Raw genomic sequence first — 24178 nt, forward strand, 5'->3', positions numbered from 1 at the left:
TGTGTTGGCCTCAGCATGTTAATGACCCAACGATGCACAGAACCCATCTCTTAAGGTCTTCTGACCCCAAAAACTAACCAAGACACCATCAGATTTTAGACTCACTCAAATCCAGCATGCAAACAAATATCAAAAGCTGTGAGAAGCCTTAGGTCATATTAAAGAGGTGTGTGCCCATGTTATGCCTTTGTCCTAAACCTAGTTTTCCTTTTCCATGCAGGAAGCTGTGGTAAGCATCTGGCTAGTATTCACCGATCACACCCTGGCTCCTGTAGAGTTTTATGGCTGGCGAGATCTGGTTCTCTCACTCTCCTCTCTGAATCCCAGTGTGGTATCTGTGCAGCTCGATGAGGAGCAGGACCGCCCAGTGATTGTTGCTGAGGGTGCAGGGCAAGGATCCCTCCTGCAACTCAGCCTGAATTCCCCAGACTCCTGCCGCAAGGGCAAACACAGGGCTCCGCTTGCTCAAAGCACAATATGGTTGGAAGTGAACTTTGGTAAGCATCTGCCAACAACCAGTAGCCCTCTGCAACAGGATCCCCATCACCGGGGCGAGTCCCCCTTCCAGCGAGCAGAAGGCGCCATGTCAGGTGAAGCTGTGACAGTTGCAGCTGCCACAGAGAGCGGAAGGGGGTCGAGGAGACGTCCAGTGGGGGTGGGGCCACCAATGACCAAATTTGAGGGGCCTGGTAGTAGCTCTTATGAGGATGCTGAACCAGAGGAAGAGGAAGAAGATGAGATGGTGAAGGCTCCCGAGAGGGTGACGGACCTGGAGATTGGCATGTACGTTCTCCTGGGTGTTTTCTGCCTTGCCATCTTCATCTTCCTCATCAACTGTGTGGTCTTTGTACTTCGTTACCAGCGCAAGGAGCCCCCTGATGCTGGGTCTGGGGCAGCTTCCTCTGCCCAGCAGCCCCACAACTGGGTCTGGCTGGGCACTGACCAGGAGGAACTTAGTCGGCAGCTGGATCTGTGCAACCAGCATTGCCAAGACCAGCCCCTTGACCCTTCCAGCACTAGAGATGGTTGCTGTTGCTGTGTAGGGCCAGAGGGAAAGATGGAGGCTGTGGCCCAAGAGAGCCCAGCTCCACCAGGGCCAGAACCTGATGTTTCTGCCAGTACTTTGGGCCTGACTGCTCCAGGAAGCCCAGCTCTTACCACTACTTTGTCCAGGAAAAAGGGGGGGAGGGAGGTTGGCGGTCGTCGAAAGCGTGTAGAATTTGTGACCTTTGCTACTCCCCCTGGCTCTGCTCCAAGCCCTCCAGCCTCTGCTCCTGCAGTTCAGTCCATCTTGGTGGCCAGTGAAGATGACATCCGCTGGGTGTGTGAGGACATGGGGCTGCGTGACCCCGATGAACTGCGCAGCTACATGGAGAGGATCCGGGGCAGCTCCTGACCGCCATCTCTACTGTGCCCCACCAATACCCCATATGGGCAAACCAATAAGGGATCAGCATTTGCTCTCCCTTGGATGCTCTCTTAGGGTCATCCAGCTGGGCATTTCACCTTTATCTTCTAAAGAGGGCTTTACACAACCAGTAAAAGCAGCCCAGAGTCAATGTGCTGGGAAAAGCTGGCCCAGATCTACCTTCAAGATCTCTATGTTAGAGACCTTCCTTGGCTGTTCCTTTTTAATCTGGCGAGGGATTTGTGGGCCAGAGTTAGTTCTTCCTGGGCGTAAAACTCATAGGTCCTCAGTACTTCTTCCCTACCTTATCAGTTCATTTTAGGTAGGGGTGAAGATTTTACAGACTGGAAATCCGCTGAACACCAGCAGTGAGCTGACTGTGATGTACTCTGGAGGGAACTCCGGGGGGAGCCTGATCCTGGGCCTCCCTTATTGCTTTGACTCTCATTGCCGATTTGTGTCCATTGTGATGGTTTTGACAGTGAGTGTCCTTCCTTCCTGTGCTCTGAGCCTGGGGCTCTTCCCCCTCCCCCCACCACACACCTCAAAGCCGGGCAAGGGCAGAGTTCGAGAGAGCAGCAAACAGCCCTTTTCCACCCCAGCTGCGAGCCTGGTGTCCTTAACCGTTTTGTACAATCGCTCATATTTTATACCTGTAGTATTGGGAGGCTGCCAGACAAGTCCTTTATTTATGGAAGATTTTTAATTCTTACATTGTTTAAAAATTAAAATAAATAAATAATTAAAACAGCAGCAAATGTTTCTGTATTTGGGAAAGATTGGTCTAAGCATCTGCTCTCTGTTCGGAGATGAAAGCCAGACACTTGCAGGCCCTCTCTGCCCTGATCTTGCATCTCTCCTGCATGGGCAAGACTCTGGCTGGGCTATAGGGAACACAATGCTTACAATGGTTAGACAGTTCAGGAGAACCCCTGGGTAGCCACCTGCCTGACTTCTGTGGCCCTGTCCCTCTCAGTGTCTAAACAGTTTTTAATGTCATAGGCAGCAAAACAACCTGGTGGAGGAGGATCTTTAAAAGAGCCAAACTGATGCTGCCAGGAGCCCTGTGGCAGGTACTGGTCAGATGGTCCAGTGGGAAGTCCAGCAAGCAAGGGGGACCTGATAACTCCACCAGCAGCAGTCATAAGGTGGTGGGAAAGGCTTTGGCCTTTCAAGGTCAACATTGGCTAGGTATATGGTAGCTCCCCCATTCCCCAGTGCAGATCCTGGGCACATTTATTAGCTTATACTGGGCAAAGTTGGCAAACCTGTAGCCATGTGCTTGCACAACAAGAACCTAGTAACCTCATGCTTCCACCCCCACTCCATGATGCCTGCTAATAATGGGATTCTATCTCGCCACCCCTCGGTTGCTGCTGTTTCCCAGGAAGCTGAGATTCCTGGGTCTTTCACCATTGTGCAACAGAGGGAGTCTCAGCAAGTGCAGCCTCCTTCACCTATCACCTTCCAGATCTTCTGAATAACCCTTCTTCTGCATACCTATAAAAGGTAGATGAGTTCCAACTTCACGCTGTGATCTGGAAACATATTGACTCCGTGAACCTGGTCCATTTCTTCACTAATACTTCAAACAAGCCAACAAGTTCACTGCCACAGGATAAGATTTTACATTACTGAGAAACAGCCCAAACGGGACCCATTTAATTTATCTCTGAGAGATTAGATAAGCCTCACGGAGCATGAGATGTTTCTGTAGAGATGTTAGCGTTATTTTAAAACAGAAAATAAATCATGAATGTAGCCAAAGAGTAAATCTAACATATTCAAAGTGGAAATGAGCCCTAACAAATTCTAGCCCAGCTGTAAAAGCTCAACCTGTTAAAAGATTATGCTGTGTTAAAAAAGAGAAGGCAGTTCCTATAACTTCTTGCCTTGGACTGGCACATACCAGACCTTTCCCCACAACTCATTTTTGATCTATTGCTATCTTTTGGGTTAGCTACTCTGGATTTACTAGAGCCAGTTCTGGCCATTCCAAAGGGCTGTGTCCAAAAAGTGAAACTGTCAAAATACCTGACTTAAATGTCATGGGACAGAGAAAAAATAATTAGATGTTGTTCTAATTATGGCATTGCAAGCTGAACAATGTTTTGTTCAGATGGCATTGCAAGCTGAACAATGTTTTGAGACCAAAGAACCAAAAATGCATCCATCTTCAACAAGATGTTTTCCACAAGAACACATCTGTCCATTCTTGTGTCTCCCAGGTAAGCATGAACCAATCTCACAGACTACATGTTTACTGTTGTTGTGCTCTGAACTACTTCACCCATGTCTTTTGTAGAAAGGTTGTGGCCCCAGAAGGAGACCAATGGGTCAACAAACAAAAGGTACTGGGATTCTTAGCAACAACAAATGTGCATGTTTGAGACCACAGGAAGTTATAGAACAGGAAAAAAACAGCGATCCTTCCACTTTATTTTCATATGTAATACAAAAAAAGGTTTTCTGTCAATGATATTTTGCTGTAGCCCCTTAATTCTGTTTATTGTGCCATTTTGGCCTTAGCCAGTAAGAATCTTGTAACTTCCATAGTTTCAGAGGATATCCATGCAAAATGAAGCAGGACTTGCATGGCACTTTAAAGACTAACTAGATTTGTGCAGAAATAAATTGTTAGTCTCTAAGGTGATACTGAACTACTGTTTTATTGTAGCTTTTATGGAAGTGGGGGGTAGATGTCCACAGCAATGTGAGGACAGGATCCTCTTATGGCACTGAGAATCAGCTTTATGCTGAGGTTATTGGGGGTGAGGGTAAAATCCCCTCCTTTTTTCTTTTAATTCTCTCCTCAGAGTCAAAGCATGCCTTAGCTGCAGGAGACTGATTGGTGTTTTAGTGAGTCTGTTGACAGGAGCAGCTTTGCTGAGTCAGAGAGTGCCCCCACCCCCATCTAGCCAGAGAGCTAAGTAGTGCCTTGTATCCCATGGTAATTTCAGTTCTCGGGCTCCCCATCCTCCGTTATTCATGCTCAGCTTCTGGAAATAAGATGTTGATGACACCTTGAATTGAGGGCTGTAATGCCCTAGTAACTGGACAGCCTGCCATTGATTGTGTTGTCTTCCGTGAACGTCTCTAATCCTTTAATATACTGTTTTGAGTTCAACACATCCCTGCATGCTGTCTATATATAGAATGGCAGTGGTGATGTTTGGCCACCTGCTGAGATCTGCTGTGCATGGGCAACCTTCTCAATCTTGCAAAAACTGAGTGTTAGTTGTCCTCCTGTCCAACGCAGAGGAGGCAGGAGCTGGGCCGATGCTGATGCTCATAACGGGCAGAGATCCAGGCAAAGAGGACACAGGTTCCTGCTTGGATCCCAGCGAGCAGGAAAAAATAATTATCCATCTGACATGCGTTGATGTTCCCTAGGGTGGGAAAGGGAGATTCATCAGCATACCCATCAGTAATCACCCCTTGCCACACTATAGCATTGACTATTCCTGGTGTTTCATTTCCTGGATTCTCCATGTGCAGCAGTCCAAAAGCACATTCCCTCAAGCCCTAGGTTCCTTCCTGCCCTGCTCTTCTGCTTTGCCATTATAAATAGATATGGCCTACTGGTCGGTCCAAACAATTGCTCTCCATTTGTAGGAAGCTGACAAGGTCTAAGGCCAGCTGACCCTTGTGGGACATCCTGTCACAGTGCTTGCCCCCCTAAACTTCCAACCACCACGCCTCTGTCCCTGACGTTGCATTGGAGCCTGTCTGCCAAGAAACCCGAAGCCAGCTCTGCAACCACAGGTCATTGCAAACACAAAGGTTTTACATGCTGTAGTCCAACATTTTGACAAGCCACCACAAGCAGATTAAATTGAACGTAAAATTGGTTATTTACATCTCATGAGTTGGTTACATTAGCAATCTAATCCTTCAGGCATGGTGTAGAAGTGCTTAGCCACATCCATTCGCATCAGCAGAAAGAGGGGCAATTTATTCCAGGAACCATCATAGGTACATTTTGTCAAAAAGGCATGTGAAGGATTCAGGGCATCATGATAGTCTTGACAGGACAAAAAGCATGCTGATTTTATGACAGAATGTTGTGCAAACCGAAAAAGGCATTCACTCACTGGCCTTTACAAGCCATGCCCAAGCAGTTATGAAGCTTATAGACAGCATGTTCTTTTGTAGTTTCCCACTAAAATCTTCCTCTTTGGGGGGAAAAATGAAAGTTTAACTATTAGGGGAAATTATTTAAGACATTTGTTTGCTGCCTTTCCAGACCTGCTTGAATACTGGGATTCTTAGGAAACTGAAAGGCGCAGTGGAGGCCCCAAAATGCCGGTTGTCGAGCCTAAGTAATTACATCTAATAGCTCTTGTTTAACAATCACAGGTCCTGATCTATCTAGACAGAGCCATGCACTGAACCTGTCAAGTTAGCCTGAGGCCTCCATCACACACACCTTCTCGTACAAACAGCTGGTTCTCAATGGTACCATCTAGTGCTGCTGAGGAGTATAAAACTACATGAACAAATCCAAATGTGAAAATCTTTTCTAGAGTAGTAGAGTGCTCATCAAATGGAAAAGGCCTCACCCACACTCACACCACAGTGGTGCAGGATCATACCAGAAGGAAATTGTTCCCACACCACCAAGTAAGTATGTGAAGGAGGTGTCAGACCGGTGGGGAACATAACAAAGTTTGAGTCCTTTGGCACCTTTAAGACCAACCAAATTTTATTCAAGGTATAACCTTTTGTGTGCACACACACTTCTTCAGATTCTTCAGGAGGGGAATATGTCAGTGTTTCTGTATTAGAAGAAGAGTGGGTTTTTATGCTCACTTTTTGCTACCAGAAGGGCCTCAAAGTGTCTTCCCTCCCTCTCCCCACAACAGACACTCTTTGAGGTAGACAGGGCTGAGAGAGCTCTGACAGAACTGTTGCATGAGAACAGCTCTAACAGAACTGCTAAGAGCTCAAAGTCACCCATCTGGCTGCATGTAAAGGAGTGGGGACTCAAACCTAACTCTGCAGATGAAAAGCCATGCTTCTTAACCACTACGCCATGCAGATAAGCTATGACATTCTGGTCCATCATGCAGGTAAGGATCCTATACAGAATCCTACAAGATCAATACATCACTGCTAAAAATGCTGATGAAAGCATTTTGGTTCATTTTTTGAACCAAAATGAAGTGTTTCCCAAGGGCAGGGTAATCACTCAAATCCATATTCACATGTGAGCACCAGGGAATAGTATTTATTCACACTTAATGTGAAGGTTCTGTTTTCCCACTCTTGTCCCTAGCTCTGATGCTTTCTCTTTGTCTAGGAGGCAGGGTGGGACCCGTTCTGTTACTCACCATAGTCCTCTGGGCAATTCATCCAACCATTGGCTGGCAGAGACAGGAGAGTCAAGAGGCCAGATCCCAATAGGGATCCCACACCAGAAATGAAGTAGAAGAGACCCATGATGGCTCCTTGCATGGATTTGGGAGCTTCAGAGTAGGCAAACTCCAGGCCTAGGAAAGAGTTCACTGAATCAGTTAGAAAGGAGGGCCAAAAAGTGACACAGAGATTACAGAGATGGTGCACTCCTCTGTAATCAGCTTGGTAACAATATACTTGAAAAGAAAAAAAAATCTCTGAACACATCAGTCAAAACAAAATTGTAAATGCTCAGTTTGTCGGTTTTTATGGTGTACTTTGTTTTTTATATTTTGTAAGTAGCCTTACATATTCAAAGGCATCATATAAACAAATATGCCCTAGACATAAGCATGTGAAACATATAACCCAAACACCCATATAAAGAGGACAATCTGATGCTGGATCGATCAGAAATGGAGAAGCACTGAGTGTGAGACAGGACCATATCCTTCCCCTTCCTGCTGTTCCCTATTCCACCATGGCAACGTGTTAGATGTTTGTTTGCAAAGACAAATACGCCTCTCCTGTGCTGTTTACCTGAAATGCTAGCAAAGATCTCACTGATGCCAATGAGCAGGTACTGCGGGATTTGCCACCAGATGAGGAGTGGTGCTGCAATATAATCATCCTTCCCAATTTGCTGGGAGATGGTCTCATTGTTGTGCACATATTTTAGCCTCTTCGTCTCAAGAAAGCCTGTTCAATGGAAACATTTCAGTTCAGGGAATACTTAAACAACTGTCTTCCAGTATAAGGACCCCCCCCCCCCCCCCGTCGAGGATGCTGTTCAGTTAGCAACACCATTCAGAATGCAGTAACTGCTTCACCTCTTGCCAGTTCACGATAGCCGCTCAGTTTCCTTCATGGCAATTGAATGCACTCCAAATGCCCCTGCCCTCTTCATTCTCACCGTAATGTACTGCTTTCTTGAATTCCAATGGTATTGCAAAATGTTTGCCTAATGGCCAGTAGACAAACAGTGTAGCCCAAGGAGGGAGCAGAAAGTTGGGCTTTTTGTGGGCATGTCCAGATGGTCCAAATGACTGCAGTAATGCTCAGCGGTACAGGTTTGATGGGGAAATGTAGATGTTTTTAATTTAGGACTACTGTATGTTGACCTTACTGTTCTCTGCTAGTTATACAGTTGGGCAGGGAACCATCCCTGGCACCACCCCTGGCAGGGAACCACCCCTGGCAAATACATAGCTCAAAGTAGACTTAAATTTTCAGGAGAAAAGTACATTATATCATCACTAGTGGGAAAGATATGACTATACATTCCACATCAAACGCTCCCTGCCTATATAAGAATAATATGCTGTAAAGCAGGGCTTTTGCTTAGTTTTCTCCCTAGTGTGCTAGTTTTTGTTGTTGTTGTAGTTACAAACACAAGCAATCCTCCCATTTGCATGCTAAACCAGTACAGTCCTAAATATTTCTGAATGCAAGAGCCTGTGTGGAGCTGTGGTAGGAATGTCCAACTGGGACTTAGGAGACCCAAGCTGAAGTCTCCATTCAGTCATCAGTCTCACTGAATGATCTAGGCAAGTCATTGTCTTTCAGCCTAGCCTGCCTCACAACTTTGGGATCAGGATAAAGTAAGGGATGGGAGAACTATGAGTGCCACCCTGAGCAACTTGGTGAAAAGGTAAGGAGAAAACCATGACCAATGCAAATTAGATCTGAGGAGCTTCAAAAATGTGCTACTAGTCCCAAAGGATAGATTTTTTAAATCTCAAGCAGCAATGTGGATTTTAAAAATACCTCTGATCCTTTACACTTGGAGCTCAAAAGCTTTACCCCTAGAAGCAGAGATGGCATACACAGCAAAGGCTGAATGGTTTACTTACCGGCTACAATAACTGATGCAAAGCCGAAGATCATACCCACAGCCATCTTCTTTAGTGGTGAAGGCAACAACTTCCTCTTGGCCAGGAACGGGTCTATGACACGGTCTTTCAGTGGGACCAGGATCAGCAGAAATACCACATTGGCTAGAAGGAGCCAGGCATCTGGGAACTAGGAACAGGAATTCCCAACTCATAACTAGTTGAGAGTCCACATGCCTATCACATGGATTTTGCAGTGTACAACACTGTTCCAGAACCTAATAATTCTAAAGGATAACCTATGTTAGCCTATTGTAACAATAGGGGCCCTAAAGACTAATAAAATAGTATTCCAACATAAGCTTTGTATGGACTAGCCTGTATGTAGTGGAGCCTCATTATGCTGCTATTGTTTGTAGAGAGAGATTTTTTAAAATAACAGCAGACTCAAGCAGCCATGAAATACAGAAGAAGAAGAAGAGTTGGTTCTTATATGCCGCTTTTCCCTACCCGAAGGAGGCTCAAAGCGGCTTACAGTCGCCTTCCCATTCCTCTCCCCACAACAGACACCCTGTGGGGTGGGTGAGGCTGAGAGAGCCCTAATATCACTGCCCGGTCAGGACAGTTTTATCAGTGCTGTGGCGAGCCCAAGGTCACCCAGCTGGTTGCATGTGGGGGAGCGCAGAATCGAACCTGGCATGCCAGATTAGAAGTCCACACTCCTAACCACTACACCAAACTGGCTCTCCTAACCACTACACCAAACAGGAAGTGTTATGAGAAATGTAATTTCCAGCAACTGCGAGTCTGCTTCTGCAAATGTGTCTGCCTCTTGCAATTCCGTCGCCATTCGCTTCCCCCAGAGCAGCTACTAGAGCAGCTACTAGAACTAGGATGAGCAGAGCTGTGGCGAGCAGACTGAGTTTCCAACAGGGCACCTGATGAACTGAGTGCTCCAGCAGTATACTCCAAGCCAAAGTCTGCATACAGCCACTCAATATACATTTTCTGTATCGGATTGCTTGAAGCAGTCCTCGTTGGTGTGACCCAGCTGAGCACAGAGCAGCCTGCCTCCATCCCCAGCTATCATGAACAACCACCCTTCCAGCAAAATGCCTTAGCATACATTCAAAGGATTGTAAAGCAAAATGCCCTAAACCCAGTATTTATACATTTATACATGGTGAGAATTGTTCATAGTTAGCTAATTGCAGGAAGGAAAACAGACATGCAGAAACAGTTTTTCAGAGACCACTGTATGATTCATGGTTCTGTGAATTGATCTCAGTTCCACAGCTGTTTTTCTCAAATTAAAGTTAAAAGCCCCACAAGTACTACACAGAGATAGTACTGTAGCCAAAAAGTCTGAAGATAAATCAACAGCATGTTCTGCTTTCAAAGAAAAAAGGTAGCTTCATCATCCTGAAATAGAAGAGGGCCTCGGTGAGAAATGATTCTGTTGTCAATGCCAGCATTTAATCTAATTTTCAGAGCCATTGTGAATTTCCGGGATCCTTCCCTGTGCTACATGTATATACAAGGCCCTGCCCCATCTCATCTCCTCTCTCACAGTATATAGCCTGAGGGGAAATGGAATGATTTCTGTTCTGTGCTGCATGTGGTGGGCCAAGGCCCCCAATCACAGCAAGAGCCACATGAAGCTTGTCATGTGCTAGTCAGCTTTAAAAAGCAGGACCTGTGCACAAGGAGGAGTCTTTGTGCTCTGGTTATTCAGTTTCACACACTGGCTTTCTATAACCCTTTCCAACCTAAAAAACTATTTGATTGTCATGACGTTCTTTTGAATACAGTGGCTTTTTATGCACTGGTGTTTTCCTCTACTTTTGCAGTGTATGTCTGTTCGGGTGTTTTTTCCATTTTGTACCTCACTCTCACCTCACTCTTCTGTCACATTTTATTTTTCATTCTGCACTGAATTTCGTCCAGCACTCAGTTCATTTTCCCATCGCTGTTTCCCCAGGTTTTCTGAGAGTGCTTTTGTGATGGTTTTACCCTCGCTTTGCTCCCAAGCAAAGATCACTGGGGGGGGGGGAATTAGTGACAGGGAAAGTTTTAAATATGTGTGTGCGCTGTTTTAAAGAAGATGTGTGCCCTTAGGATAAGACACTGGGTTCATCTGGGAAGTGCTTCTTTCTCCAAGCAGAGAAGTTAGAAGTTTGCAACTCTCCTCCTGCTCTTGGGAAAGAGTAAGCAAGTGAGAGAGAGTGTCAGTGCAGGGACCAGGCTGAACAGGGCTGGGCTAGGCAGGATGACCCCCTCCTCCTCATCAGCCAATCCTGTATGAAGGCCAGAAGAGGTGGAGAGCATGCGTCCTTCTTTGCTGGGGGTAGGGGCACTTAGTGTTCCAATTCTTGTTTTGCATCCTTGCATGCTTACTCTGAGGCTGAAGTGATGCATGATGAGAGTGTTGCATTTGACAGTTAGCTTTTGACAATTGGTTGTGTGTATGAAAGAGAGAGAGATTAGGCTGAGAGTCTCTATGCTCATGGTCAGGTTTATCTGTCAGAAAATGTAAAGTAATCACTGCTTCTGTATTGTGAATATCAAAGGAAACAATGTAACAACCAGATTGTTAACTTTATGTAAACAAAAGAAAAAGAAAATGTATCTCTGAAGACCAGATTTTACCTCAGAGAAAAAGTTACTGTTAAAGATTGTGTTTGACTGTTCTCGAGTATGTAGGTAAATACTTTCAGTATTATTACAGGAGATGATATACCTTATTTAAATAAAAGAAAATAACTAAGGAATTGCTGTTGTCACCTAGCAGCTTTAATAAACATTTTTTCTCAGTCTGCTGAACAAACTCTGACTGGGAGATTAGTGTACAGTGACACAGCTTCCACAAAAGATTTTGCCATATTTCCCCCTAGTTAAGATATTGATAGAAAACAAAACCCCAGTATTACCCTCAATATATTTTTTCCATTAAACCCAAGACTTGGCATGTCCAGAAGTTCCAACCAGGGGTTGCTGAGCCTCCCCAAGGCACAGGTCCAGCTGTGAGCCAGGGAAAGAGCAGTCACCACTGCTGCCAAGCACACCTTCTGCATCACAAGGTTCGTGATTCCCAAGAAGAAATGAGAGGGGACCCCCCCCCCCCGCAGAGTGCAGGCACAGTATTCAAATTAAAGCCATAGTGACACGAATACAGTCCAAAGTAAGCTGTGAGAGCAGAAAAGGCCAGTGCAATCATTTTAGCTGTTATTTGAGCTGAGCAGTGCCCCTTCCTTACTATTTTATCCCTTCTTTTTTCCAAGGAGTACAGCGTGGTGTTCATGCTATCCCCCATCTTACTCCCTACAATATAGTGACATAGGCTGAGGCCCAAGGGAGAGTGTATGGCCAGAGAGCTCTCAGTGAGTTTCTTAGTAATGTGAGCATTTAACCAGGTCTTCACAGTTATAGTCTAACACCTTAACCACTATTTGGTAACAACCCTATTTGTTACAAGAGAATTCCAGCCCCCATGTTGTTGAACAGCCTCATCATAGGATACCTTCTCCTTGAAATATGATACATGAAATGATCCCACTACTTCAGAGAGGTCACCCTTAATGTGCTTCCAAAGGCCTAACAAAATGGCATTATTCTGTGTTCCTATAGACCTAGGGTAGCCAGTCTCCAGGTGCTGCTTGGCGATCCCCAGACTACAGAGATAAATTCCCCTGGAGAAAATGGCTGCTTTGGATGGTGGACTGTAAGACATTATGCCATGCTGAGGTCCTGTTTCACCCCCATATTCTGCCCTTTTCCTCCATATCTCCCCAATTTCCCAACCTTGAGCCTGGTGACCCTTCATAGACCACATTGCTACTCGCCACTGCCTCAGCTTACCGTGTAGCCATTGCTTACAGATGCTGAGAGAGCACTGTTGTTTGAATTGCTGTGTTGAAAGATGTTGGGGATATAGAGGTGCAGACCCTGCAGGTAGTAGGTTGATTGCATCTAAAACTCAGAAGAAAAAGAATGTCATTAAAGAAACAGATGTTCCATCTGACAAGTCACCATTTCTGTGACCTGGCCCAAACTGCTATCTGATTGGAGCCCATTTGCAAAGTTTGTTTATTTATTTATTTATATTTGCATACCACCCTCCCTTGAGGCTCAGGGTGGTTTATATTGAAAACCTTCATAATGTTGTACAATATAACAATTTGATTTGGAATACAGAACATTTTTAATGGTGAGAATTATTTAAAATGGTGAGAACTTATTCAGGTTCATTAGTGGTATAAACAGCCTTTGAAACATTGAAGCATCAAAATGGATCAGGCTGGCCAGAACTGGTTCAACAAATGCCCTGAAGAAGCATTTCATGGTCTCTGCCTGAATATTATTGATGCAGCCCTGACTGTTCTTTGCATACCTTGCCCTTTGTTCCTTTGCTACAATAGCAGTACCTTCCTTCCACCCAAACAACAGGCACGCACACTGCAGAACTCTTGCCCTCTTTGTGGGTTAATAATGATCAGGCCTAGGAAGGGCCTCCCCTCTTGATCAGAATGCAGAGTGAAAAGCAGCAGCAACTCTGGCTTAAGGCTTGAGCAGAACAGAAAGGAGGCAGGAAGGACAGGCTTAGCCTTTGAAGCATATTGGGGGAGGAGGCCAGCATCACAGCTGCAGACCCCGGAATACTAATATAGCAAATGGGAAATCTGAATGCAGCCCTGGACTCTGCTCAGGAATAGGCCAGGATGGCCATGGGTTTTCTGCTCACACAGATCCTTATCCATCTGCTCAGAGCAGTAACAAGCACTGAAAATAATATCATGACTAAAATAAAAATTGTAATATTATCACTCTTGTTATTGATATATTTATTTTTTAACCAAACTAACTACCGTGAAAATACAGGGGACACAATTTTACATTCTTGCCTCAGGTGCAAAATCATCTACATATGGCCAGAAGAGGCAGGGCTGAGTTTCATTGGTGCCCTTCAAGCTACAAAGTTGATTCAGGGCTGCGCTGCAAGAGATTTCCTGGTGACACCAGCCAGTCACAGCAAGGGCAATACTTGTTCTCTTTGCTCTGAAAGGATGACCACAGCACTCCCCCCCCTACACACACACACACAGTCACCAGAACAGGGTGGTCTGTGTTTTACTCTGGGAAGGTCCTACATGTTTTGTGCAACACATTACTCCTTTCCCTCTCATATACTTGCTCAGTGCTAATTATAAATGACCTCATTAATGGTTAATCCTGTGATAGATTATTAATCATAATTCTGCAGCATGTATCCAGCCAACTGCAAGTATGGTGTACATGGAGTACCATCAGTCGGAGAGAGCTGATTTTACTCGATTCATCCTCATCACTGCAGTCTCCAAGCCCACATGGCCTTTTCCCCTGCATGTCTCCTGTAATATTCGGCTATCAACTTTCCAAAGAGTCAAAAAGGGGACTTCTGGGAAAATCTGTGCCCACCTGTGCCTTCTGCTAACAGCTGACTGGGCAAGCCAGCACACCCAGGGAGTTAGTGTCAAAACGCCACAGTGGAAGCTATGTTGCACAGATGCACTACAAGCTGGACTCAGAATAACCATCCTCCTAGCCAGCTTTGAACGGTTTGGTTTAAAATAATCCCAGCTGTCATCTCTGTGTTCAGTGGTTTCCAAAGATATCTTAGGGACAATTGGTTTTACATTTAAATTCACAATCACTGACAAGACAAGGATTGGTATCCTTGTTTTAGAAAATTTATGGGGACAAAAACAGCTTCACTTTCATATCTTTACTTCTTAATGCACATTTGATTTGTTTTATTGTCTCTGTGTATCAACTTTATAGCTGTGTTATGGCAGCAAACAGGAACTGGGAGGGAAATAAAACTGTAAAGCTGTTGTGTTTATGTCTTCCCTCAGCTTCAATAACTCAAGTGACTGTAATCCTTGAAGCCCAATCCTGTGGACATGTTATTGGGGGTGGGGAGGTGGGTTCCAAATATTTCAGTCTGTGCTCAATGGAGCTGATTCCCAAATCACTATGCACAGAGCTGCAGCCTTTCTGCTAAGGACAAAAGTGAGTTATATCAGAAAAAACCTAAACTACGTTCACCTTCTTTATTTCCCTAAGATATGTTTGGAAACCACTGAATACAGAGATCACAGCTGAGATTATTTTAAAGCAAACCAGTAAAAACCGGCTAGGAGGATGGTTGTTCTGAGTCCAGCTTGTACTGGGTCTGCGCATTGTAGCTTCCACTGTGCTGCTTTGACACTAACTCCCCGGGTGTGCTGGGTTGTTTGCAAACACATTTGCTGTACTCACACATTAGCTTTTCAGATGTGAACACTTAAAACATCTCAGGAGTATACCTAACAACAAGAGGAAGGCCATGAGGTGAAACAAAAATAAACAGCTAAATATTCCCCACTTCCCACCTCATGCCTTCACCTTTCCTGGAAATCATAGGTTTCTCTTTTGGCCTCTAGAAACCCCATCCAACATGAAAATTGCCTTATCTTATTCCAATCCAATGTTTCAGACTTATTGTTCTCTTGAAGATTATTAGAAGCAGGACAGAAGAGATGAGTGCAAAGAAGGACACCACCTCTAACAGGGCAACCAACAATCTGGAAGAAAAAACATCCTGTCCCTTTCGTGGAGGTTTAATATGAGGAAATGGGCAGCTGAAGCTTTTAATGTTATGGAGGTAAATAATACCCATAAAACCTCTATTAAACAGACAGGACATTATTTCTCCAGTTGGTTGGCAACTCAAGCCTAACTGTCATTTGGTTATAAAGGCCATGCATTTCTTATAAAGAGTGATTATACATGTTTGGAGGGAAATGTAAGTCTTAGTAGACCATGCACTGAACATGAGTCAGCAGTGTGACTCAAAGGCTAAAAAGGCAAATGGGATTTTGGCCTGTATCAAACAGAGTATCATGTCCAGATCACTGTAGATGTTGGTACCACTTTACTCTGCTCTGGTTTGGTCTCACTTGGAGTACTGTGTTCAGAACTGGGCACCACAGTTGAAGAGGAATGTAGACAAACTGAAACGTATCCAGACCAAGAGGTATGAGGAAAGGTTGGTGGCACTTGGTCTGTTTAGCCTGGAGAGGAGACGAGGATCTGATAACCATCTTCAAGGATTTAAAAGTCTGTCATATAGAGGATGGAGCAGAGTTGTTATCTCTTGCCCCCGAGGGACAGACCAGAACCAATGAGATGAAATTAATTCAAAATAAATTCTGTCTAAACATCCAGAAAAAGTTCCTGATAGAGCGGTTTCTCAGTGGAACAGGCTTCCTCTGGAGGTGGTGGGTTCTCCATCTTTGGAAATTTTTAAACAGAGGCTAGATCGCCATCTGACGGAGAGGCTAATTCTGTGAAGGCTCAAGGGGGGGGGCAGGTTACAATGGATGAGAGATAGGGTCGTAAGTGTCCTGCATAGTGCAGGGGGTTCAGCAGTCCCCAACCCCCGGTCCGGGGACTGGTACCGATCCGTGGCTCCTCCTCGTCCTCCTCCCTGGCTGCTGCCCTGGGGGCTGCCCTGCCACTCTGCCACCAACTCACCTTTGGTGCTCTCCAGTGGCTGCCATGGCTAGGCCTCCTCCTCGGCGTGGCACTGCACAGCTGCTGCTGGCAGTGCCCCCCAGTGGGCAGAGGAAAATCAGGGGCGCCGGTGGGAAAGCAAGTGGAGTAGGGGCTCAGGTGGCGGTGACATCCCTTGGCAAAAGACTACCCCCCCCCCACGAGGCTCAGTAAAATTGTCAAGCGTTGACCGGTCCCTGATGATAAAAAGGTTAGGGACCACTGGACTAGATGGCGCAGGAGGCTCCTTCCAACTCTATGATTCTATGATTCTAAGGAATACATTCTCTCCTCTCTGTTCTTTTTGGTTCTATCTGATAAATAGCTCAGAACATCAAACCACGACAATAAAGATGTGCTATGTATATTCTACCTGGAAGTAGACCATCCAATATGGGATCAGAGTGAGCAGCACAGGCAAGATTTTCATCAAGGCCTGGAAGTTGGAGATGTTTTCATGTGAAGGCTCCTGAGGCTGGTGCCTGGGATCTGAAAACAGGGCAGTCTCTTCTTCTGGCTGGATATTGTTCAACCTGTGGTAAAATGAAAGAACAAGTAGAGCTTTTAAAATATGCCGAGGGCTTGTGTTTTCTGGACATAGCAGTTTCCCTTCTAGATTAAGGCATCAATCAAGGTTACATTCCATTTTTTGCTATTCAGCAAGGGAGAGAGGATAGTCATCTCATTCCCACTAAGCCAATAGCCTGGGGAAAAATTGTCCTGTACCCCTAACAAACACTTAATGGGACATGTTTGCCACTTGATGCTACTGACCATCCCATGGAAAGCTTCATCTGCAAATTCCATGTGTTAGGAACCAAACCAGGTTGTTGACAACACTGGTGCCCCCAGTGGGGCAGAAAGGTGGAAAATAACTTTTGTAAATGAACAAATCCTTATCCATGGTTCCTCTATATATTTGTGAAACAGCCTGGGGGATGGAATGTGTCCGGTTGTCCTAGCTGGAATAGGGCCAATCAGTATGGAGCCATCAAAGCTGGCTGCACCCTGATTGGCCCTGCCCCTGCAGCTCCCACCCTCTGTCCCTGGACTCTAGCCTCTTTGCTCTCGGATGCACCTCAGTGCCTCCTAATTAGGGCCTCTTGGCCTGCTAGGCTGGGTCTGCTAAAAAGCTCTGTCCCGGCCCTGCTAGCGAGCTGGCCAGCTCCCACCCGCATCACTTGATCCGGCTGCAAGTTGCAGCCCAAAGCCACCTTAAGCTGCCTGGCCAGGGGAACGGGCTTTGAAGCTAGTAAAATAATAATTCCTACCAGATGCTTGTAGGATCACAATGTTTACTGTAAGAAAGACCTATATAGTTGGAGAATAAGAGGGGTACATTTGTGTTTTCCACATGACAACACTTTCCTGTGGAAGACCTGGTATCACTGTGGCTTCCTATGCATTGCAATGGCAATGGACCTTCCAAATGTCAACTTTCTCTGCATTTTTGCTCCTCCGGTTCCAACTCCCCACAGCAATTGAGTCCCCCCTCCTTTAAACTGGTAATGGATACACTGATACACTATTATACTGCTATATCAATAGGGAAATCCAGACCTTCCTGTTAGCTTGGATTTGCTGCCATTATCTCTAAAATCTCACATCAAATAAGGTGTGGGAAATATAAGCAGAAAATTCAAGAAAAATTCAAGTGTTGAACAGAAGGACAACAATGCTGTGGAGGAAAAACCTACCCAACAGGACAAACCAGGACAAATCACCTGTGTGGAAATGGCCATTGTTTTTTCTAGTACAACTGGAAGATTCTCCCACCCGCACACGCACACACACACACACACACACACACACACACACACTGGCCGCCTATTTGAGGGCACTGTTTACATGGTCATTTCCCACACTACAATTCCTATGTTTCTTATTCTCATTACTCTTACTTAGATTGTGTTTCTACTTGACCATGTCAACAAATCATAAGAATAAATGAATTATCTCAGAATGAGTTACTGTAGCTGTTTGCAAATCCAGCTGGATGAAATTTATGGTACGCTATATTACTGGCAGGCTTCAGATGGTAAATGCCTTTCTTCTAAAACTTTCTTGCAAATAGAAATGAAGTATTTGGGGAAAGTAACTCACTAAAATATTTATCTCCTGTGTGTTGGTTTCTAAATTGCTAGGCTTTTTTTTTTTAATAATGCCTCTACTACTTCAGGATTCTGCCATTTGTGTATTGACTGTAACTCATATTTATGTAATCTAGGGTATAAACTGCACGGAGCTTTTATTCCAATCCCAGGTCGATTCAATCCCTGCCATCTACACAGAATGTGATTTCCGTTTTGATGTTGGGCGATTTAAATTTTCCTTCTGCAACAAGCAGGATTGATCCGGGGTCACCCTACCTTTTCCTCACAATATCCAAGAGTGGTTTTAACCCTCAATATTTTCAGAATCGGATTGAGAAAGCATGTGGATCTCAGGCTGCGTAGTATTTGTCATGGTAGAGTAGCCCTGATTGGTCAGGGCTGTCTCCCGTGGTAGAGAAGCCATGATTGGACAAGGCTGCCCAGGCTATAAGCTTTTCTTAAAGGGGAAATCCTAATTTTCTCTCCCCAGAAGCTGCAGAAATAGTAACTTCTGTGGGTAGAGATTTGCAACATGGTTTCCCCCCCCTCCTTCCTCTGTTGTCTTCAATCGTCCCCCCCCCCTTCAAGAAAAAAAAAGAAAGAAGCTCCATCTGGACTTGGCTCTCTCCTCCCCTTCTGAGCCTCCCTAACCTTGTGCAGAACAGTTTTTTGTTTCAATGGGGAGAGGGAGGAGAGGAAGACTGAGTTGAAATCGATCTGGATTCAGCAGGATCCACACCGGGAAAAAGAAGAAGAAGAAGAAGAGTTGGTTCTTATATGCCGCTTTTCCCTACCCGAAGGAGGCTCAAAGCGGCTTACAGTCGCCTTCCCATTCCTCCCCCCACAACAGACACCCTGTGGGGTGGGTGAGGCTGAGAGAGCCCTGATATCACTGCCCGGTCAGAACAGTTTTATCAGTGCCGTGGCGAGCCCAAGGTCACCCAGCTGGTTGCATGTGGGGGAGCGCAGAATCGAACCTGGCATGCCAGATTACAAGTCCGCACTCCTAACCACTACACCAAACTGGCTCTCAAAAACAAAATAAGTGCAGAATCAGCCTAGGTGAAGGATAACCCTTGACTGGAAGTGACAATCTATTTCTTTCTATTTGATTATTTATCTTATTTTATTGTACCTTTCCCCCCACATCCTCAGCCAATGTAGTATACATGCCCACCAAGTAATCCAGTGAGCTTCATGGCAGTATAGGATCTTGCTCTGGTACACTAACCACTTAATGCTTAATACAAAGAAAATCTATGAAATTACTATAGACTGCCTTCTCATGTGGGTAAGACATGATTCTTTTCCTGGTCTCTCACTGAGCTCTCAATGTGTGGACAAAGATGGTCTCCATTAATATCTAAATGAACAAGCACTGCAAGTAATCATGGGTACATGATGACAATGAAGCCAACCTGCTCAATAGAAGCAGGCATCCAGTGTCTTACTTGGCTTTGGTGGACATCTTCTGAAGTGCATGGCCACAGCAGCTGCTCCTAAAAGCCAGTTGGAACATAGTGGAGACTTGACTGCCAGTGGCAGGCTTTGTGACAAAGCTGGGGGCAGCAAAAAGAAAGACCAACAAGGCAAAGGCCACGCAGACAGCAGGAATGGCATAGCCAATAAGGAAGTCCACATTCTGCTGGATAAAGGCAATCACCAGCAGTGAGATCACAGCACCCAAGTTAATACTCCAGTAGAACCAGTTGAAGAAACGCCGGGTGGCATCCCGCCCAAGGTCCGTCACCTGCAAGGAAAACAAGGCATGGAATGAGGCTGGACTCATGAACAAGTCACTGGTTCATAATAGATACGGGGAGAGGGAAGGAAGCAAAGGCAGAGGAATGGTCCCTTACAACAGTGGTCCCCAACCTGCGGGCTGCGGCCCGGTGCCGGGCCGCAAAGGCCATGGCGCCGGGCCGCGGCTCCCTCTCCCCGCCCCCCCCCCACCACAGTAAAAAACTTCCCAGGCCGCAAGCTTGCGGCCCGGGAAGCTACTTACTGCGGGAGGGCGGGGAGGGAATCAGGGCCGGGCTGCGCCCGTGCAGGCCGCGCCCGCTCGGCCCGATCCGCGGGCGCGGCCCGATCCGTGGGTGCGGCCGGGCGCGGCTCGCAGCCGCGGCCCGATCTGCGGGCGCGGCCCAAAGCATGGGCGTGGCCCGCGCGGGCGCGGTCCCTGCGGGCGCGACCCGATGCCCTGCCGGTCCCCAGCCTAATAAAGGTTGGGGACCACTGCCTTACAACAAATTTCTTGCGGATCCCCATATGTCATGCCAGAATTGCCTCCGGTTGCTTCCCCAAGCAGATTTTGCTCAGTGCTTCTTGTTTTGGTATATTCTTTGCAGAAAGATTGTACTTGGAGCAGGTTTAGATTTCATGTGGATGGGAAGACACAGATTTTTGCACTTCCTTGTAACATCCAACACCATGTCCTCTTGCACCTGCCGTTCCCACAGACACAGTCTCTTTGCAAAAATATTGGTAATTCATAGAGCATTATAATATTAATACACTATAGCAGCCTTTTCAACATTTTTATCGCTGAGAAATTCCTGAAACATTCTTCGGGCTTCTAGAAACCCCAGCAGTGGTGTGATTATTCAGAATGTGGTTGGGAAGCATAACTGTGTACATGCCCACCGAGGTTCCCTCCCCTTTTCACCCCCTCCAGTCCCATCATTGACCACTGGGGGGGGTTCAACATGACCATATATGGTCATATCACACAATAAATGTTTAACAAATCTTAAATATGTATGTATGTATGTATGTATGTATGTATGTATGTATGTATGTATGTATGTATGTATGTATGTATGTATGTATATATATAATTAACTCCCACCCATTTGGGAAACCCTTCCAGGACTAAGAAGAAACCCCAGGGTTTCACGAAAACCTGGTTGAGAAAGCCTGCACTATAGTGATACCTACTCCATTGGTTTCAACAAGTCAGCAAAAACACTCCAGTGGTGTGTAGGGGAACTGGGGGCATGCAAGGAGACTGTGGAGAATCCCCTCCCTTGCCAATGCATCCACAGCAGTAATAAAAACACAGTGGGGAATCATCCTCCTATGGAAAACATGTGGGTGACTGTGCAAGGATCCATTTATAAAATGAAGGGCAGTTCATTGTCTTTACTCTTACAGGCCAAACCACAAGGGTAGCTAACAACATTTTCTAAGGGCTAGTAACATCTGTGGATTTATTTGCTAGGCTTATATAAAATTTTGGAACTCCTTCCCAAGCAAGATTCATCAGTCTCCCTATGTCTTTGTCTTCCACCAGTGGGGGAAGAATTTTGTGTGGCTTGGTGTACTCTCAATAACTATTATCACAACTGTGTTATGTGTTTTGTGTGTTTATATGTTTTTATTTTGAATTGTTTTAATACATATGGCACAGGGTGGTAAGGCAGCAGATATGCTGTCTGAAGCTTTGACCATGAAGCTGGGAGTTCGATCCCAGCAGCCGGCTCAAGGTTGACTCAGCCTTCCATCTTTCCGAGGTCGGTAAAAAGAGGACCCAGCTTGCTGGGGGGTAAAATGGTAATGACTGGGGAAGGGAATGGCAAACCACCCTGTATTGAATCTGCCAAGAAAACGCTAGAGGGCGTCACCCCAAGGGTCAGACATGACCTGGTGCTTGCACAGGGGATACCTTTACCTTATATACTTAATGCCTTAATGTTCACCGCCTTGGGGACCCTATTTTGTTAGAAAGGTGACATAGAAATCTTATGAATGAATGAATGAATGAATGAATGAATGAATGAATGAATGAATGAATATAGAAGAAATTCATGGAGAGCAGCAATGGGGCAAGAAAAGGCAAAACAAAACAATGAACTGCAACTGTTGGTGTACATCTCCGCAAGCACAGTCATCTCTTGGGCAGGGGGGAGAAAATTACATAGTATACTGCATCTGGACTACACATGTTTAAAATAAAATAAAAATAGACTAGGAAAGTAAAGCACTACTGAGGAATGAGAGTGGGATAATTTTGGAAAAGCTGTACAAAAATAGCCTTGGTGTACATGCATGCCTTCCTTTCGCAGATTAACTGGAGGAACTCAGCAGCAGTAGGATGTAATACAAAACAGACAGAAAACAGTCTGCCATGGTTTTGAGCAAGGAGGAATACTCTGGCATTGACTCTTTCAAAATCTAGGGCTATTTTCCAACTGCTTGGAGCAGGAGAGAAGGGGCTCTCCTGCTAAAAACAGGCTGAAAATATTAGTGCTTTTCTAAGATCAGAACAGGGGAAACTGAACCCACTCTCTCTAGAATTTAACAGAATTAAAATTAGGAGACTATCAAAAAGTGACAAAATCCCTACATCCAAGGCTACACAAAGGCTATAAAATACTTTGAACAAATTAAAATAGGGAATCACAAGTTTTTATCTAGTCCCATGATTGCAGATAAGTTGGCAAGAGTTTTAAAAAAAGAAGCACTGTGAGATGAATAGGCTGGAAACTAACCTTTTGGTTCAGACACCTGAGATTATTCTACTATGAAGAGGCTGGAGGGAATGTGCCAAACTGTACTGCAGAGAACATCATCCCACGAGTCAGAGTATACTGGAGAAAGACCCACTGCAGAGGCCCACTCTGGAAGAAAGAGAGGGAGCATTTGAGCCAAGATCTCTTACCTGGTCAGCACCAAATGGTGTGAGGTTGGCCTTGACGGAGCTGATTCCCAGGGCCAGGAACAGTAGACCAGCATACATGACAGGAGCACAATACTGACTTGGCAGTTGTTGTTTGCACTCCATACCTCTTTGGCAAGAGGGCTGTATCACATAAGCTGACCTGTCTCCACACAGGAAGGCCTGTCCATCTTGTGAGGCCGTAGCAGGCAACAGGCAGGCTGTCACTAGATAGAGTAGGAAGCTGAATGTGATGGTCCAGTAACGGCCCAGGTAAGCATCAGCCAGCCAGCCTCCAATGGGGGAGAGCAGATAGGAGGCCCCCATAAACAGCAGAGTTGCCCGTGATGCCTGCGAGCCACCCCAGTTGAACTTGCTGCTGTTGAGGTATAGGACGAGGTTTGAGACAATGCCAAAAAATGCTGTCCGCTCCAGAATCTCCACCAGGAGCACTGCTGCACAGGCAGCCCTTCTGCCCTCAAAATGAGACATGGCAGGCTGGTCTGTGATCTCCTCCTGTCCTAACAAGGGCTTTCGTTCCTTCCTGGCACTTGAGGAAGCCATGCAGCCCCTGCCTCAGGATCTTTCTCTTCTTTTTTCTTGGGCTTTTCCTTCACCAGTCTCTGTCTTGCGTTCTCTTGCCTTCTCCAGGTCGTTCAGTGTTGCTTGTACTTCCTCATTTCTTCACAGGACACACATCATATGACTGTATATTTCCCTGAAAGGAAACTTTCATTTTTCATTAGCCAGAGAGTGTTCCCCTTTCACATGAGTCTAACGTCATGTTTTCCTCCTCCCCTTTCCCTGTTCCCTTTTTAAAAATCTGTTTTTTCTCACACAAAAAAGTCATTCCCTGTTCTATTGTACACAGTCAGGCAACTTAGTGCCTCAGGCTACAGTTCCTTGTGCCATGTTCAGTGCCAGTCTGGGGTCCCCCAGCTTCTTAGGGTGCTCAGGAGGATAAAGTAGGAACGTGGGGCCTAGAAATCCTAGTGTGCACATAGAACATTCCACAGCCCTTGGTATTCTAGCCACAACCTGGAATTACCCAGTGTATTGCAGTAAGCAACCAAGAACAAACTGCTTTAGCATCGACCCATTTTGAAATATAAATTTCAAAAACACATTTCCATAAAACCCAGACTGTGGTTTTCTCCCTTTTTTCAGACAGAGATGTCACAATATATAGTCACATTCAGCACATCTCAGTGCCATTCAA

The 24178-nt window shown here is 45.5% G+C and overlaps 2 protein-coding genes across 2 annotated transcripts in view; one reads left to right on the top strand and one right to left on the bottom strand.

The window, feature by feature from the left end:
- TMEM132A (transmembrane protein 132A) overlaps positions 1-2166 on the top strand; it is a 32929-nt gene extending 30763 nt beyond the window's left edge. The window contains exon 11 of the mRNA XM_077321118.1: positions 221-2166. Within this exon, the coding sequence (XP_077177233.1) occupies positions 221-1396 (1176 nt within the window). The 3' untranslated portion in view covers positions 1397-2166. The remainder of the gene's footprint in view (positions 1-220) is intronic.
- Positions 2167-2300: 134 nt separating this feature from the next.
- SLC15A3 (solute carrier family 15 member 3) lies at positions 2301-23645 on the bottom strand. The gene is made up of 8 exons (XM_077321119.1): positions 22963-23645; positions 19754-20052; positions 16583-16742; positions 12496-12606; positions 8659-8827; positions 7346-7504; positions 6742-6900; positions 2301-4797 (listed from the first exon to the last, which is right to left on the bottom strand). The coding sequence occupies exons 1-8, from the start codon at positions 23521-23523 to the stop codon at positions 4643-4645; spliced, it is 1773 nt and encodes a 590-aa protein (XP_077177234.1). The 5' UTR covers positions 23524-23645; the 3' UTR covers positions 2301-4642.
- Positions 23646-24178: the final 533 nt, after the last annotated feature.

The sequence above is a fragment of the Paroedura picta genome, chromosome 2, assembly GCF_049243985.1.
Source record: "Paroedura picta isolate Pp20150507F chromosome 2, Ppicta_v3.0, whole genome shotgun sequence".
Taxonomy (NCBI): Eukaryota; Metazoa; Chordata; class Lepidosauria; order Squamata; family Gekkonidae; genus Paroedura; species Paroedura picta.